Source organism: Erpetoichthys calabaricus, chromosome 12 (genome assembly GCF_900747795.2).
Source record: "Erpetoichthys calabaricus chromosome 12, fErpCal1.3, whole genome shotgun sequence".
NCBI lineage: Eukaryota > Metazoa > Chordata > Cladistia > Polypteriformes > Polypteridae > Erpetoichthys > Erpetoichthys calabaricus.
In genome coordinates this window covers 58,573,551-58,592,580 of record NC_041405.2, presented here as the reverse complement: position 1 = coordinate 58,592,580, position 19,030 = coordinate 58,573,551, and the positions used below count along the sequence as shown (strand labels likewise).

At 39.9% G+C, this 19,030-nt stretch overlaps 1 protein-coding gene across 1 annotated transcript in view; it reads left to right on the top strand.

Moving 5' to 3' along the window:
- The window catches only part of il13ra2 (interleukin 13 receptor, alpha 2), a 60,517-nt gene extending 46,841 nt beyond the window's left edge, over nt 1-13,676 (top strand). The window contains exon 8 of the mRNA XM_028815628.2: nt 9,600-13,676. Coding sequence (XP_028671461.2) covers nt 9,600-9,749 — 150 coding nt within the window. The 3' untranslated portion in view covers nt 9,750-13,676. The remainder of the gene's footprint in view (nt 1-9,599) is intronic.
- Nucleotides 13,677-19,030: the final 5,354 nt, after the last annotated feature.

The following is a 19,030-nucleotide window of genomic DNA, read 5'->3' as shown; positions in this document are numbered from 1 at the left end:
CTTCTTCTTCTTTTGGCTGCTCCCATTAGGGGTCACCAAGCAGATCTTCCTGTCCTCTACATCTTGCTCTGTCACACCCACCACCTGCATATCCTCTCTCACCACATCCATAAACCTCCGCTTAGGCCTTCCTCTTTCCTGGCAGCTCTATCTTTAACATCTTTCTCCCAATATACCCAGCATCTTTCCTCTACACATGTCCAAACCAACACAATCTCGCCTCTCTGACTTTGTCTTCCAACAGTCCAACTTGAGCTGACCCTCTAATGTACTCGTTTCTAATCCTGTCCATCCTCGTCACACCCAATGCAAATCTTATCATCTTTAACTCTGCCACCTCCAGCTCAATCTCCTGCTTTCTGGTCAGTGCCACCGTCTCCATCCCATATAACAAAGCTGGTCTCACTGCCGTCCTGTAGACCTTTCCTTTCACTCTTGCTGATACCTGTCTGTCACAAATCACTCCTGACACTCTACTCCACCCATTTCACCCTGCCTGCACTCTCTTTTTCACCTCTCTTCCACAATCCCCATTACTCTGTACTGTTGATCCCAAGTATTTAAACTCATCCACCTTCGCCAACTGTACTCCCTGTATCCTCACCATTCCATTTACCTCCCTCTCATTTACACACATGTATTCTGTCTTGTTCCTACTGACCTTCATTCCTCTCCTCCACCTCACCAGGGTCTCCTCAACCTGCTCCCTACTATCGCTACAGATCACAATGTCATTGTCAAACATCATAATCCAAGAGGACTCTTGTTTAATCTCATCTGTCAACGTGTCCATCACCATTGCAAATAAGAAAGAACTCAGAGCCTTTGAATGCATCCATCACTCCTAACGCAGACCTCACCACTGTCACACTTCCCTCGTACATATCCTGTACAACTCTTACATACTTCTCTGCCACTCTCGACTTCCTCATACAATACCACAACTCCTCCCAAGGCACCCTGTACATATAAAAACAGAGACATCATATTAAAAGGAGAAACGAAATAAAATAAATTCTCCCCATCTTTCACAACGTTTTGAGTCTTACCCTGAGAAAACAAGAAATACACCCTGAAAATAGAGTGTCAGTTTGCAAGAGTTTGAGATGAGATTGATATATAAAGGAGAGGACTTAGCATGAAGCCAACAAAGTAATTCTTATTAGTGTAGGGGACATCCTGAGCACCATCTCTTAATGTTACTACTGGAAGGTCTGCTAATGTTCATGGCAGAGAGATTGAAAATCAATCATTTATAAAATTTCCACCAGTTTAGGGATTGTCCCTGGCCAGAACTGAACAGTCTGAAGTGAAGCCATGGAGACATAACATCAATATAGTGAAGTAGTTTGACATTACAAGAACATGTGGGGACATGTGTCAGTAAAGTGACAGAGAGGAAAGGGAGTGAGAAATGACTAAGAGCATCGAGGTGGTTAGGAGATGATAACTATAACTCCACATGGTTTGAGAACTGACTTTAGCTGAGAGTAAAAATATGGGACAGGTGATAGGGAAACCAAGTTTTAGGGAGCTGAATGTCTGAAGCCCAGCATTATTGAAAATCTCTCCAAGGCAAATGCTGCCTTGATAAGCCCCAATGAGAAAAGAAAGAGAGTTCCTGTCCAATTTAGAGGGTCTCATTACAAAAAATTACAATATGAATATGCTGAGGGTGTTGGGTTAGGGCTATGAGTTCAGCCATATATCTCCAGGTTTTCAAAGCATGATGAATAAGACGGATAAGAGAATAAGATTAAAAGGAGAGGAATTTGAGGAATATGAGGTATATTACTTATAAGAATAAAATAAGGAGAATAAGAATAAGAGGAATAAAAAAAAAGATTTAAGTTTCCGAGTGATAAAAGGAAGGGTAGATAGATGGTGTGGAGCAACCAGATGGAGTTTAATGCGAGACCAAGAAATAGCAATGGCAGAGAAAGTAATTCAGCCCGACAGTGGGTGAAGTATGTATGCAATTATGGTATGTCTTGTTCTGCCCCATTGTTTCTATACATGGTTATGATGTGAGAGCAGGCTTCATCAGATTTATGAACAAAGCCTTGTTTACTTTTACAGCATAAGGTTTATGTAGGTATATTACATGAATGAGGTTTTATCAGAATATCTTTATTGTCATTGTAACAAATACAATGAAATTAGGTGCAGTCCCTACGGTGTCAAAATATGAATAAATATAATTACAAAAGGATAAGAAGAAATAAGGTAGAACACAAACATTCAACATTAACCTTAATTGCACACAAAACACTATTGCACAAGATGCCATCTATTGCACTGCTGCATTGGAGGTGATTAACCTCCCGCTGCCTCAGCAGAGCAAAAAACATCATCAAGGACAGCTCCCACCCTGGCTCTGATCTGTTTGACCTGCTGCCCTCAGGGAGGCGCTACAGGTGCATCACAACAAGGACAAACAGACTCAAGAACAGTTTTTTTCCCAAAAGCCATAACCATTCTAAACTCACACATACACTGACTACACAGTCTAACCCCCCAACCCCTGGACTTCCTTCTATCCATCAACTGTGCAATATCCAATATCTAAATGGTACTGAATAATAACTGTGTAATATCTGTATACTGTACAATATCATTACTCTCAGGGTCCAACATCCACTACTCACTGCACATGATCATCATTATTGTGCAATATTCTTTATGCAGCAAGAGCTGTGCAGTTCATCCAGAGAGGGTAAAGAGCAGCCAATGATCTGCTGGGCAGTCTTTACGATCCGCTGAAGTGTTTTCCTCTGCGCTGTTGTGCAGCTGGAAAACCACACGCAGAGGCAGTAGCACAGGATACTCTCAATAGATCAGCGATAGAAGGACACCAGCAGTTTTTGGGGGATATTATAAAGTCTCTGCTGAGCTTTCTTCGCTAGCTCAGCTGTGTTCACACCCAAGGACAGGTCTTCCATGATATGGACTCCCAGGAAGCGGAAGTCTGACACCCTCTCCACACTGTCCCCTCTGATATAGAGTGGTTTGATGTCCATTTTCGTTTTCCTGAAGTCCACAATGAGCTCCTTGGTTTTAATTGTGTTCAGGAGCAGGTTGTTGTCAGTGCACCATGCTGTCAGCTGCTCCACTTCATCCCTGTAGGCGGACTCATCATCCCCAGAGATGAGCCCCACTACAGTGGTGTCGTCTGCAAATTTGATGATGGTGTTGCTGTGGTGGGCTGGGCACAGTCATGTGTGTACAGCGTGAAGAGCAGGGGGCTCAGCACACAGCCCTGAGGAGAGCAAGTGCTGATGCTGATGGCCAAGGAGATGTGAGGGCCCAGCCTAAACTCTTTGTGTCCCGTCTGTCAGGAAGTCTTTAATCCATATACAGGTGGAATATGGGAGTCCCAGGGCTAGCAGCTTACACACCAATTTGTGAGGGAGGATGGTGTTAAAAGCAGAGCTAAAATCAATAAAGAGGAGACGTGTGTAGCTCCCCTGGTATCCAGGACAGGGTAGCATGGAGAGCAGCAGCAACAACATCCTCTGTAGACCTGTTACCCCTGTAAGCAAATTGGTGTGCATCAAAGGTGGGAGGGATGAAGGACATGATATGACTCCGGACCAGTCCCTCAAAACACTTCATCAACACCGGGGTGAGCGCTACTGGCCGATAGTCATTCAGGCAGGTTATGGGCGATTTTTTTGGTAAAGGGGGTAAGATGGAGGATTTCAGACAGGGAGGAACTGAGGCCTGGGACAGTGATAGGTTAATGATCTTTGTAAAGACCCCAGCCAGCTGCTCTGCACAGCTCCTGAACATGTCTAGGGACACTGTTGGGACCTGCTGCCTTCCTAGGATTGACAGCCTGGAACGAGCATCTCACCTTGTGTTCCTCCACCCTAAGGGAGGGGGGTGATGTTGTTGTGAACTGCTGCTGCGTGTGTAACAGCTGCCTCTGGTAGATCCATCTCAAAGTGAGCAAAGAAGTTTTTCTGCTCCTCTGCCACCTTCAGCAGCTCCATGGCTGGGCCTGTAGTTGGTGAACTGCTGGACTCCCTGCCAAACCTGCCTGCTGTTATTACTGTCCAGGTGCTCCTCAATCCTTCTCCTGTAGTTCCTCTTAGCCTTTCTGATGCCTCTCTTCAGGTTGGACTGTGTCATTCTGTAGAGAGACTTGTCACCGCACCTAAAGAACAGTGTTCCTTTCCTTTAGCAGCCGTTGAACCTCTCTTGTCATCCAGAGCTTCTGATTTGTATAGACAGAAATATGTTTCTCCACTGTGACAGTGTCAATGCAGGTTTTGATGTAACATAATACACTGTCAGTGTAGAGTTTCAGGTCTGGACTTTCAAAAATGTCCCAGTTAGTCTTGTTGAAGCAGTCCTGCAGCTGCAGAGAGGCGTCATCAGGCCAGGTTGTGATGAATCTTGTGGTGTTAAGAGCAGATTTGCGGAGAGGGGTGTATGCAGGAATCATCAGCAGTGACATGTGGTCAGACTGGGCCAGGTGCGGAAACTGTTTAGCTCGGTAGCCCAGCTTGATGTTTGAGTAGACCTTGTCTAGGGTGTTGGATCCTCTAGTAGCACACTTTACATGGTGGTGGAGTTTGGGGAGCACTGCTTTTAAATCCACATGATTAAAGTTCCCTGCGATAATGAACACTGCATCAGGGTAACAGCTCTGTTGGCTGCTAATGCTACTGTATAAATGTCTCATAGCCAAGTTAGCATTAACAGCTGTGTAAGCAGCGGTGATCATTACCACATTGAATTCCCGCGATAAATAGATAGGTCTACATTTCACAGTCATATACTCCAAGTCAGGGGAGCAATGTCTATCCGCTATCACTACGTCCGTGCACCAGTTATTATTGATGTACACACGCACACACCCTCCTCTGTTAGCTCAATAGCCGAGTCTGGTATGCATGAATGAAGCCAGGTTTCCGTGAACACAAACAAGCTACTGTCCTTGATCATGCGGTCTGATGCAACCTGAAACCTCAGTTCATCCATCTATTGGCATGTATATATTTTAATTGCTATTATTTAATGTAAGGGTGTTGAAAGCTTGGCAGAATGTGTCACCCTGAGAAAATTCAAGAGCAAGCCAAAAAACCTGTAAGCTTCAAATGGAGACAAGCTTTGCCAAATTCAGTTTTAATAATTATTCCAGCATACATCTACTTAAAAAACTGAAAGGCATCTGATGTTATTTTATATCAAAGTCAAACTCAATATTCAGACACAGTAAGAAAATCACAAAACATAAACATTGGGGCCCAGTTATCATGCAAAAAATATTCAGTCCCACAATATTAACAAAATAAATATTAGAAAAATCCACAAAACCCCACACTCCTTTTTCTGACAAAATTTCAAAGGTATTTGGTCTGAAAAGAAAAATCAGAAATCAGGGTTGCCATGCTAAGTGACCTTTCTCCCTTCATAGTCACCAAAACACCTCCCATCCATCAAACTTGGCATGACTGAAGTTTAGGAAAATTCAGAGATCTCTTATTCCCCCTCTTAAGTCATTAAGGCATTTTGTAAGGCAACTGAGGTTTTCATTTGTCTTGTCTACCACATGCATCAAAAGAGACTATCTAAAAATTAAGAATAATCTTATCCCTGATCTTAAAATCAAACCTAAGTACCAATAGTAAAGTTCCACGAGCTTTAAAAATTATATAACATCCCCCAGATGTGAAACGAAAGCTATACTTTTATTTAGCAGTGTGCTTCCTTGCAAAGAGAAAAGAAAACATACAAAGAGATGATTGAAAAATTGACTTCAAACAATCTCTGTTGTGATCACCAGAAGACTCTCAATCCCTGTGACCCTGATTTAAGCATGGCATTGTAATTTGTTACAAAATAATGCAATACACACAATATGAATAAAAAAGAACAACAAAGTGGTTAAAAATAAACTCAGTGACTAAAATAAACAAATTCAGTATACAACAAAAGAACATTATAAACCCGCACCTTTCAAGTATTGTAAGAATTAAAACTAATATCTATATTTAAATCCCTTTGCACAACCAAATAACCTGTCACTGAGAAATGGTAAGAAGTACACAATTAACTGACCCCCCCAGTAGTCCACCATAAGGCGATAAACCCATTAAGAATCAAATAGCACTCTTAAACAACTAGCATTAGCAGCCAGCAATCCAATGTGGACCACTCCTATACCACCAAGGAGAAGCACAAGAAAGGGTGTTGCGGGGACTTTGTTCCTTTACAGTGGGTAGTGACATCCTTCACATCTTCTACAACTCTGTGATGGTCAGAGCGATTTTCTGTGCTGTAGTGTTTTGGGCCTGTAACATCAGGAGAGGCCCACCAAATCAACAGGCTAATTAAAAAGGCAGGCTCAGTTATAGGATGCACTATGGACCCCCTAGAGGTAACAGAGGGTGAGAGAATAAAACAAAACTGAGTACCATTATGAACAAAGCTGCACATCCTCTCTCTAACACGCTAACATTGAGGACTTCCAGCCAACAAATCATTCAGCAGAATTGCATCAGGAGATGCTACTGGGGCTTCACACTGTGACTGTTCTTTTATTTTTGGCCATGTCAGTAGTTTTGTTCTTTTTTGTAATTCTTGAGTGTATCTGGGTGGGGTGTCATTGTTTGTTACATTTTTGTATTATTTGTTATATTTTGAACTTCTGTTAAAAGTAAATTTCCTTCTTAAGACTAATAAAGAACTATAGTATCTATCCATCTATATTTCACTCTTTTCCTGCAATTCTGGCTACACAATGTTTTTGCTGCTTGTCCCTGATATGTACTATATATTTAAATGTTTTTGTCTGTAAAAAATATCTTATCCCAGTTCTAAGACACCCAAAACACAAAGACCTCTACAATAATCTCCATTTACCCGTAATACAAGGTGGCAATCACAAATCAAGGAAGCCCCTTGCCCAAAGCCCAACACCTCCAAAACAGCCAACTGCAGAGAAACTGCAGCCACCCTCTCACCACTTAGCATTCTCATTGAAAGCTGAGCTGCAATGTGTGCCTCATTTCATAATCACCAATATCAGGTGTGTTTCATTCCACAGCTTCATTATCTAATTAAACATTTCTGAAAATAACCTCATCATTTGCTTCTTCCAGGGGCAACATTTACAAAAACCCAAACCAGTTGTGTCAACAATCAACACTCATATCATTAGTAAAACATTTACATGTTACATTTTCTGCTCCACAAGTAGTTCAGACTTGTTTCCCTGAATTATTTTTTTAATAATGAGTCCAGATATTAATGCCTTTTAGCAATTGTTAATTTTATCCTGCTAGAGTAAAGTTCATCAAAAGAAGCCTGGGAGCTGTTTTTGTCTTCACTGCTTAGCTTTTATGTGTGGTGCATACATCTCAAAAGTTCTGCTCATGATACCGCATCTGATGCCATTCAGCAGCTTATCTGCTCTTTATTTCTTGAAGTTTGAAGTAAGGTGAGTGATTTGGCAGTTTCAGCATTCACTGCGTTCTGTATCCACAGATGACACAGTTTGCCAGTACCACAGTGTTGCATTGTGGGATTTTGCTGTGCACCAGGCAGAAATCAGTCCTTTTGGCATAGTCAGGGATAACATTTCAGAAAACTCTTAAACTTTCTTCATGCTATTTGCAAATGTATTTTTTAAATCCTTAACTTAACTGATGGCCATGTGTATAAATCAATATTTTTTAACACAATATAGTATAATTTACTTAAAGCTTCTACAGTTTAATCTTGGTTTACATTTCATGTTATTTATGATAATGACTATGGAGCTGAAGTTCAATTGTGCACAAGCATTTGGACGTTTTTCTTCTCACAGAATCCTAGACACGTGGAATTTGTATTGATAAGAACAATGGCCCAGATGCTCTGCAACCAGTACTTTAAAGAAAGCTGAATGATGAAGGGTGAGGGGAAAGTGTGTCCGTCCCCTTCAACATGTTATGTTACTCCACACAGCATGGTCGGATTTTGAAATGATTGTCGTGAGGCATTAACATGAAGATACTAAGGACCAGTGAGTAATTTATGCCAGAGCTGGCCAGACCACAGTAGCAGTACCTCTGATTATGAGCCTTCTGTGCTCTGGGACTTCAAATGTGCTCTGAGAAGAAATTGAAATTGTTTTAAATTTTTATAGTGTTTAAATAAACAAACAATTATTTAAGCATTGTACAGGCAAAGTTGTGGGGATGAAGATGCATTAGTACAGGTTGCGGAGAGAGAAAACTCCAATTATCAGTTTGTGGCACAGAGCAGAAACAACTTCAGACTGCAAGATATCCGAGTAATGGGAAGCAAAGCAAAATTCCACATTTTATTGGCTAATGGAACAGATTACAATATGCAGGCTTTCAAGGCATCCCAAGCCCCTTCTTCAGGCAAGTTGTAGTGTCACATGTACTGCAATTTGCCTGATGAAGGGTCCTGAGCTGCCTTGAAAGCTGGCACATTGTATTCAGTTCCGCTAGCCAATAAAAGGTGTTATTTTGCTCATTCCATCCATAATGGCTAACACGGTACATCACCCTACTACTAAAGATATCCAAGTGATATAGTGATTTATGCATGCAAGTATATGTGTGAATGGCACTGATTTCTTGTATTTATTATCCCAGTGATGATATTCAATATGAACAGTGAAGGTGCTCCAGTGCCCAAATTGCCATTGTTGGCTCACCCGGGCACCTCATGATTTGCAAATCATTCACTGGTAATGACCATCAACAAACACTGTGACTGTGCTCCTTTAAAGGAAATCTATTTAGACTTTTTACACATCTAATATTAAATTCATTGTTACATTCACATACTATATAAAAATACTGGAATCTTAGCCAGCTTTTCAGAAACCACTAGTTTAGTGGATTTGGACAAACACTAAACTCTTTTTTATGTAGCACAAAATTCAAACACGAGGATGTTTGCAATGTTTATTTTGTCTAATATTCTTTGGGTGAGTATTGGGATCTTTCCTAATCAGAAGCACTCAGCACAACACTCTAAAGACAGCTTGTTGTGGCAATGGGATGAGTGTCAGCAGCACATTAACAATCAGGCAGTGCACAAGAAGCATGCTTCTTCTTCTTCTTCTTCTTCTTCTTCTTTCGGCTGCTCCCATTAGGGGTCGCCACAGCAGATCATCTTGTTCCATATCTTCCACAAGAAGCATGCTATAGCGGCTAAACAGTATAGTGCACAAGCACATCCCCAGGGGTAACCTCCTCCTGCCTCTTGACTGCCACATATTAGGTGTTAGCAAGGACCTGGATGAACCACACAGAGGCAAATGGCGTGTGAAAGAAAAGGCCTGGAAGGAAGTTCATGACCATAAGTGACAAATTAAAAGAATCCATAATTTGACCTTAATTTAACTTTACTCTTTTTGTTTAAAAGTTGAATTTCCTGGTTATTGAAAATTGAAAGTGGCCCTTCATTTACATATACATAGAATACATTTATAAGGAGAGATGGACAGGTTGTGGTCCCCCATGACCCTTTATTATATTAAACTGTTTCTTGAGATGTTATTTTATGCTAATTTCTACTGCATTCAATATCTATGGAATTAACTGATTTCTTTCATGTTTCTTTTTCAGGCAATTTTCACAGATGAAACTAAAATCTCTTTATTTAATCTGCGTCAATGGAATTCATTGTGTTTCAGAATAAGGAGTAAAATAAATATGTATTGTGCAGACAATAACATCTGGAGCGACTGGAGCCCAGTAAAGTGCTTGTTGGTTTAACTTCACGCCTATGCTGTTGGATTCCTTGAACATGTTAATTCTTTTGTGTTAATCCCTTTATATTGCGAGGACTGAATGCACCATGATTACTGATGAGAAGCGTAAAAAGATTACATGCTCGAAAATATGTTATAGTCCACGAGCTAAGGTCTGCAGTGCACCACGGCTGTCATTCTTTAATCTATGACCATTGTTTTGTTCTGTGCACTGACAAATAGATACAATATCATGTCTGACAAGTGTGTGAGGATTTTAGAAACCACATCCCAATTGCTCTAACAGCAATGGGAATTACAACAGTAGTTCCATTGGATTGACCATTCATAGCCTGTCATTAACCTTGCTTTTTATATTATATACCTCATGTAATGTATATACTGTAGAATAGTATTTAAATTAAACAATTAACTGTAGCCTGCTTGCCTGAAATCATAGACATGCATTTACATTTAAAGTGGAATTGCATGCTCAAAAAAGGACCAGATAAGTTCTTGCCAGTCTTGCCATTAAAAGTTTTCATTTACATTCGATTCACATTCAGCCTTACTGTCATTTGTAAAATTCACAGTTGGGAGTGTGTGAGTAAGACATAGCAATACGTTTATAATGTTTATATGTGTTCTGACAACACTGTAACCTCAAATGAAAATAGGTGGGCACTAACAGTGGACAGGTGAACTGTATGGATAGAAGAACTTTGTAGCCTTTTTAAAAATAACCTCTGGCCATTACAGTTGTCACCGAGGTGCACTGATTACAATAATCTCTTGACATACAATTATCTACTGTCACAAACTTGACCACAAGTCATAGTAAGGTTTGGGGCAGCCAACCATATAATTGGTATCCTGGCTGCAAAATCATAAAAATGTTACACAGCACTGATGTGCAGAAAACCGAATCGAAAACAGAACTGAGGGAATAGGGAAAAGGTGGAGGCTTTTAAAGGGGAAGACAGGAAGTGAGGTCAAAGGGATCGGGCTCATAAGGGTCTTCAGCAATAGGCTCGAGCCCGGACGTGACATCACAGGGGCCGGAGCTAGCAAGGTCTTCTTCCATAGGCTCGGACCCGAAGTGATGTCAAGAGGGCCAGGTGGAATCTCCCGTGAATGGTCTGCAGGAAAGAGAAAAAAAAGAGTCAGTGCAATCTGCCACATCCTGGTCTGATTCGGAATTGCCCTTATTCAAGCCTTTTAGCTGCCTCCCATGTGCATGTGTGTGACACTACTGATTTATAGAAAAAACTTATATATATGGTACACTGTTTATGTATATTATAAACGTTTTTCACCTCCTTGGAAGTGTTCACTTTTTATTATGATATAACATTGAATCACAGTGGATTTAATTTGGTTTCTTTGACATTCAACAACAGAAAAAAGATTCTTTAATGTCAAAGTGAAAACAGATCTCTGCCAAGTGGTCCAAATTAATTACAAATATAAAACACAAAATAATTGATCACCAAAGTATTCCTTTATGTCAGTATTTACCGTATATACACACATATAATTCAGGTCTTGAAACCCGAAAAATCGATCATAAAATCAGACCCCGACTTATACGCCCGTTCAAATATAGGACACAATTTTTTTTTAACATCTTCTTGCCTCCTCCAATCTCACATCAGTTTTCACATTGAATTTTGTTCGAGCAGCACATTTACCAATTTCTTCCGCTACTTCAACGACATTTAATTTAAAACCAGCTTCATATTTTCTTCTGATCGATCGCTCCATCATAGATAAGGAATGCTCTTTCAATAAAGGTGTATGAGGGTGTGAGATACAAAAAACACAAAACAGTGGAAACATCGCTTCAGAACAGTTTGGTATTATTGTGTGATCACATAGGCACAATACATAGAAAAAAAGAAAGTGTGCTCTCTCAGGTGGGCATTAGCATATCATAATCTCTTGGACCAATAGCGTGAGTTTTCCGCATTCGATTTATACGACTGACATTATAAAATACCAGAAATTATACGATAGAATCAATTCCCGACTTACCCGCAAGTATATACGGTAGTTGATGCACCTTTGGCAGCCATGACACCTTTGAGCCTGCATCTATGAGTCTCCATCAGCACACTGCACTTTTTCTTCTTTGCAAAAATGCTCAAGCCCTGTCAGTCGTCAAGGGCATTGTGAGTGAACGATCTTTTTCAAGTCCAGCTGCAAATTCTCAGTTGAATTGACTGGACTCTGACACAGCCACTCCATGACATTAACAAGGAGCCATTGCTCTGTAGCTTTGGCTTCATTGTTGTTGTTGTTGTTGTCTTGCTAGAAAGCAAATCTTCTTCTAAGACTCAGGATTCTAGCTGATTTCCCTGTACTTTGCTGCATTAATTTTACCCTCACAATCATTCCAGTGTCTGCTTGCAGAGAAACATCCCCACAGTGTGATGCTGCCACAACCAGGCTTCATTGTAGGGATGCTGTGTTTTTGATAAAGTGCAGCATTTGCTTTACACAAAACATGCTGTTTAGTCTGATGGCCAAAAAGCTCAATTATAGTCTCATCAGATCATAAAACTTTCTTCCAACTGACTTCAGAGTCTCCCATTTTCCATTTGGCAAAATCAGTGTATTTTTAACAGCGGCTTTCCCTACTCTGTGACTGCTAAATCACCCGGGCACAGTTGTTGTCTGCCTGAGGAACCATAGCTTGTCACTTCTTCAGAGCATCTTGGTGGCCTCCATCACTGGTCTTCTTGCACAATCACTCAGTTTTTGTGAATGGCCTGCTTTAGGCACATGTACAGTTATGTCATACTGTTTCCACTTGTTAATGGTTGATTTAACTGGACCACAAGGGATATTCAGTGACTTGGATATTTTCTTGAATCCTGTGGTTGAGCAAGGATCTACAAGTTCCCACAGTAAAATGTTGGGGCACCAACAGTCGATTCTGTTTCATAAATCACACAAAACTAAAAAAAAAATGCTGCAATGCCCACCTCTACAATATCGCCAAAGGCACAGCGAATAAGCTGGTTCTTTCTCCTTAATTGTTCAGGCTTTGGAGCTCCTTTCTTTGGTCATTATTTCAATACCTACCACCTCCTTCTGGCAAGAGGTGTGTTTTAATGGCAGGAAACTGGAAGGGATGGATTCAGTTGCCCTCACTAGGTGTCTTCTTGGTACTGTTGGGGAAAAAAGAAGAGGGGAAGGTTAGAGTGAGTGCCCCCTCTCGGCCTGGGGTAGTAATACCTGCTTCAGATAAGCCCAGTGAGTGATCCACAGACACGCATGCATGAAAAATCCATCTCCTGACTAGTGCTTTGCAGTCCATTATCATGCACTGACTTGGAGAGTTGTTTTGTCTTCATTGTGTAGGCCACTTTACTGACTCAGCACAGGTTGCACCCCCAGATAAGGTGCATTTATACTATAAGGCACTGGAACCCCAGACAGGTGATCTCCATGGAATTAATTTTGGGACTCCTAAAACCAATCAGCTGCACTAGCAATGATTTTGAGGTGTCCTGTTAAATAGGGTGTTTGATTATGTGAGTAATTATTTTGTGTTTTTGACTTAATACATTTACATTAAACTGATTTTTTTTTTTGATCAGTGTCAAAAAAGTCAAATTAAATCCCCTGTGATTCAATGCTGTATAACGAGAACTTCCAAGGGGGTGGATACTTTTCATAGGTGCTGTTTATATAAACAAATTTTGTTAAAATAATTTAATAAAGAGCAATCAAAATGAGTTCTGAGGTGTGACTTTCTGATCATTGAGTGAGCAGCTGTCTGAGCAGTATCATTGTCTAAATATAAAGAGTAAACATGTGAAATAATAGAAAAATGCCTTCATATTTTATATTGATTTTATAAAAATATTTTGCTGTGGGATTGTTTCGAATTGCTGATCATTTCAATGCTGTCACTACCCCAGCCCTTCATAGTGTGCAGCCATTACAAAAATGTAATTAAAAAACAGCTAATGAATGTAACTGCACTGTTCCTATATTTGAAGTAAAACTGAAGAAGCCTGTAATGATTTTACTGTTTGTGCTAACAAATACCAAAAGTCAGTTTTTATTGTTTATTAACTGATCTAGTAAAATGATTAGATAAAACATATTAATCCATGAAGCATATTGCATGAAAAAAGTAAAATAAGTTTGTTGTTTTTTTCATTTTCCAAAAAAAAATTAGGAAGCTCAGTGTCATATGACATGAAGGGGACAGCTTTAACTTTTTGAGGGGCCAGTTATTTTAAAGTACAGTTTTTATATTTTATGATTAGTAGCCGGTGAGATATATTTTCTTTTTTTTCACTCTGTCATTTGTTTCAATTGGAATAAATCACTTCACTCTCAATATTTAATTCAAAATGCTGTTAAAAGAATCATAATGTGAACTTGAAATTTTGGCTATGAAACAATAATACATAAAGTCACTGATGTCTTTTCCCACACTTTGCCATAAAGACCCCATTAAAACATCTGCTAGAGAGTATGCACTGCGATCACAACACAGAGGCCCACCTATCATCTCAGACACAAATAAAAGTCTCACAGAAGGCAGAGCTTTTGTTTATAGCCCCAAAGCATTGGACGGGAAGGCCTGGCTTGTAATCGGCTGTTCCTGTTCATCCCAAAGGTGCACAAGAAAGCTGAGGTCAGGGTTATGCGCAGGCCCTTCAAGTTCATCCACACCAAACTCATCAAATCGTATCTTTAAGGACATGGCTTTGTGCACAGGGGCACAGTTGTGCTAGAACAGAAAAAGGCCGCAAAGTGCACACCTGTCTCAAATGTCTTGCCATAGGCTGAGTCCAAACCCTGAAAGCAGCCCAAACCATTATCAGTCCTGCAGCACACACTACAATAGGCGCACTACAGTCCTGAAGGTTCTGTTTCCCAGATTCATCCATCAGACTGCCAGATGGTGAAGCGTAATACATCACTCCAGAGAACAACAACATTTATTTCTATAGGACATTTTAATACAGGCAATGTACAGTAGCTCAAAGTGCTTTAGAACATGGCCAAATGAAAGTTATGTGAAATGAAAAACAAATAAGATTAGGCAAAAATATTAAAGAATAAGTAACAAAGGCAAAAGGTATAGGTCAGATGTCTGGGAGGACAGGAAAAATAAACTCCAGTAAAGCTGGAGAATAAAATAAAATCTGCAGGGTTTCCAAGGCCAAAAAGACCACCCAGCTGACACTGGGCATTCTACTTAACAGAAATGTTCATAAATCAGTCCTGTTTTTTTTCAGGCTTCACATGATAGTAATTGATGATGCTGGTCTTGTGGACAGCTGACACACCCACCCTCAGTCCATCAATCAGCACCGGGCACTGCATGGTGCCTTGATCAGGTGGAGTTGGCACAGAAGAACCGAAAAAAACAGCAGAAAATAGTAGAGCTTAGTACAAATTGCAGATTCCTGAAGAATTTGATTTTTCTCTGCCCATACAGTCTATTAGGAATACAACTGAAATATTGCTCTGAAAAATCCATATTAAAATAATCGTTTTTTAGCAGTTTTTTTAAAATGATCCACAGTACTAGGCTAGTGAATTTCTGTCAGTAAAGTATTCCAGATTTTAGGTGCATAACAACAAAAGACCGCCTCACTTTTTCGTTTAAGTTTGGGTTTTGGAATTACAAGCAGACCTCCATTTGAATATTTGAGGTTACGACTTGGGGTGTAGGGGGATAGACATTCCAAAATAGAGGACGGAGCAAAATTATTTAAGGCTTTGTAAGCCGTTAGTAGTATTTTAATGTAAATTGTGAAAGACACAGGTAACCAACATAATGTTAAAACTGGTGAGATGGGCTCAGATTTTCTTTTCCTAGTCAAGATTCTGGATGCTGCATTCTGCACTAGTTGCAACCGATTGATTAATTAGGTAGTCCTGTTAGGAATGCATTACAGCAATCTAATCGACTAAAAACAAAAGGGTGAAACAATTTTTCAGTGTCTTGTAGGTTTGTAGGAGGTCTAACTTTTGCTATATCCCTGTAAGTGAAACAATGCAGACCTAGTGATCTGGTTAATAAGCCTGAGGGATCACATTTATTTCTAATACCCTCGCTATATCCATGTTTGCCAGTCACCAAGAGAACACATTTTAACTGCTCCAGAGTTCAAAGGCTTTACACCACTCCAGACAACGCTTTGCATTGCACATGGTGGTTTCAGGTTTGTGTGCAGCTGCTTGGCCAAGAAGAGCCATTTCATGAAGTGACCAATGCAATCAACAATTATCAACAATTTCTGTTGATATTCTGGATGTTTTCCTACATGTACGAGGTGAGACACAAAAATAACCGGACTGGGCTTGGGGCTTTCCTGGAAAACCGTCTGGAGGTTGGCCGGATGTGAATCATAAAACTATATCCCTTCCTACACGCCCTCTCAAACTGCTGAACGGCTAGGTATATCCTGTGAATAGCCCAGTCAGTGTCTGTACAACAATCGAGTTACTGCAATAATGTCAGGTGAAAAAAATCGAACAGCGAATCAACATCAAATTTCTTGCGAATTTTCTCTTTTTCTGTAAAGCAGTTTTTTACTGACAAAAACATTCCTGTCCTTGATCATCCTCCATATTTGCCCGATTTACCTTCCTGAACTGATGGGAACACTTTTTTCTTCAATGGATGAAGTGAAGACAAAATTCAAGCCTGTTCAAGAGCCTCAAGCAAGACTACTTCCAGCACTGTTTCAATCAATGGAAGATATGTATGGAGCACTGTAGAGATCGGAAGGGGGTGTATATAGAAGATGACAATGTTTAGAATGCTGTAATTCATCAATAAATTTTTTTTTTTACTAATCTGGTTATTTTTGTGTCTCACCTCGTATATAAGCAGACTGTCCAGTGACCTTGAACTTGACTAAGCAATAGATGGATGTATGCATAGAGAGTCTTTACATTATGGAACTGGGGAGCAGAAGTGTCAATCATTGCACAGCACCCTCTTGAACATTATTTATTTAATAATAAATGTATTTACACTGATCAGCCACATTAAAACCACCTGCCCAACACTGTGTATGTCCCCTCATGCCACCAAAACGGTTCTGACCAATCGAGGAATGGATTCCACAAGGCCACTGAAGGTGTCTGTGGTATCTGTACCAAGATGTTGTCAGCAGATCCTTTAAGTCCTGTAAGTTGCAAGGTGAGGCCTATGTGGATCGGACTTGTTTTTCCAGCACATTCCACAGATGCTCGATCAGATTGAGATCTTAGGAATTAGGAGAGTAAATAAACACCTTCAACTCTTTTTCATGCTCCTCAAACCATTCCTGAACAATTTTTTTCAGTGTATTATCCTGTTGAAAGAGACCACTGTCATCAGGGAATACCGCTACTTTTAGAAGGATGAAATTTGCATCACTTTGAGTTAGGACCATTTTCCTACATTGAGACCATTGATAAATACAGAATACAGGATTCAATTTAATTCTTATTTTCAGCACTGGTCTATCTTTTACCCCACACATTCAAAACTTGTTCCAGTAAAACAGTAGTAAAATTGCAAACTACAGAATAGTTGGTTCAAGTCTGTCCATTGTAAAATGAAAGACAAGGACAATGAAATAAGTGCTGGGGTCCTGAAGGATGCCCTGTTTAATTGAATTGTCCCAAGAAATAAATGAAAAGAAAGCACTAGTGTGTTATTTAAAGATAGGAGAAATGCTGTGAAAAACACAAAATAACAAAACTTGTCACAGGCACAGAATCCCGATTTCTACAGAAGTCGGCCTGATTGTTATCTGCCTGCTTGGGTTAGCGTAGCATAACGTGATCAAACTGCTGATTAGCTGTATATATCTGCAATGGAGACAAAATATTATACTCAGCAGTAATGAAAAATAACCAGAATTAAGGACCGCACAAAAGGCATTTTTTTCACAAACTTGCTTTGTTACAATTATTTACCTTTTTTGCTGTGTATTGGTAACATTTGCCATTTTGTAATAATTGTCTGGATAATCTTCTTAATGGGAGAATTTGAACTGGTTGCTTTAAAGAGTGAAGCCGCTTTCTAACAGTAAGCATATATGCTAAGTGAAAAGTGTGAAAAGACAGAGATATTGTAAGTTCAGTGATTTTAGAAATGCTTGTCACCAATAACACCTGCTATTACACATAATAGTTTTACAGGCAGGCTTCTCTGTAACCCCTTTCTGAGTGAGAGGTCTGCTTCTGACCAGCTTTACAAGAGTGCTCCCCAGATATGTTTCTGACACACCCCTTTTCTGAAATATTTTTGTAAGTGCCACGACTGAGTAGTAGAGGCGGCACATGTGCTGTTTCAATTGTAAGAAGTGTGGGTTTTTAGTTTTTATAAGCTCTGAATACAAGAGACAAGGAAGCTTTATGTCTTATGAGCACCAGGGTGGGTTTTGCAGAGACTTTAGACACATGGAAAGGAATAAAGCCTGGAGAAAGGAATTAATGAGCTCCTTGATAAGAGGCAAGTACACCGCATCAAGGGATCAAAGAAGAAGGGATGACCTGATAAGAAAGCTAACCAGAGATGAGCTGACAAGAATGAATCGGGACTCTGTGTAACTACAAAATTAAGTGCTGCCTGAACATCTGAAATTATCAGGTTGTACGGTTGGATTAGCCACATTCAATTTGCTTTTGTTTATTGAACTAACTTTAATAGTTAAATTTTAATATGTATTAAGCCTGCTTTCCTGCTTTATATGTTTTGCTGTACTTTACCGCCAAGGGCTATGAAACAGATTTGTTTTTTCAGCTAGGTCAGTTGGGGTGACGAGGAGGGAACACTCCCAAAATAGAAGATACAGTGAAAGTCATAGGCTCTAGGCTATAGTCCTGGGTGCAACTGTAATGGAACGGTGAGCTGTATATGCCTAAATAAACAAATGGAAGTAGTGACAGAAGTGTAATATATCATTGTGGGTCTATGGGAGAAGAATTTGTGCATTAATGAAATGGATTTATGTTTTTAAAGGAAGTGTCCTGGAAATCTTTTCCCATGATAAAACATTTAGTGTTGCAAGAGGCTGAGCAAAGTCATTTGATTTTCATAGTGTACTAGACATTTGCTCAAAAATACGAGCCTGCCAATCATTTTAATCTGTCCCTGACCAAGCCTACTCTGTTACCTTTCTTGGTATCCTGCGGAAACCAACATCGATGCCCATAGACAGGTGGCACTGAAGATAATGTACAGATTTAATGTGCGTCCAGCACTTACACTTATGGTAATGTAGACCACCCAGGAAGCCATTTGGTTTACGTTATCAGAACCATGACGCTGTC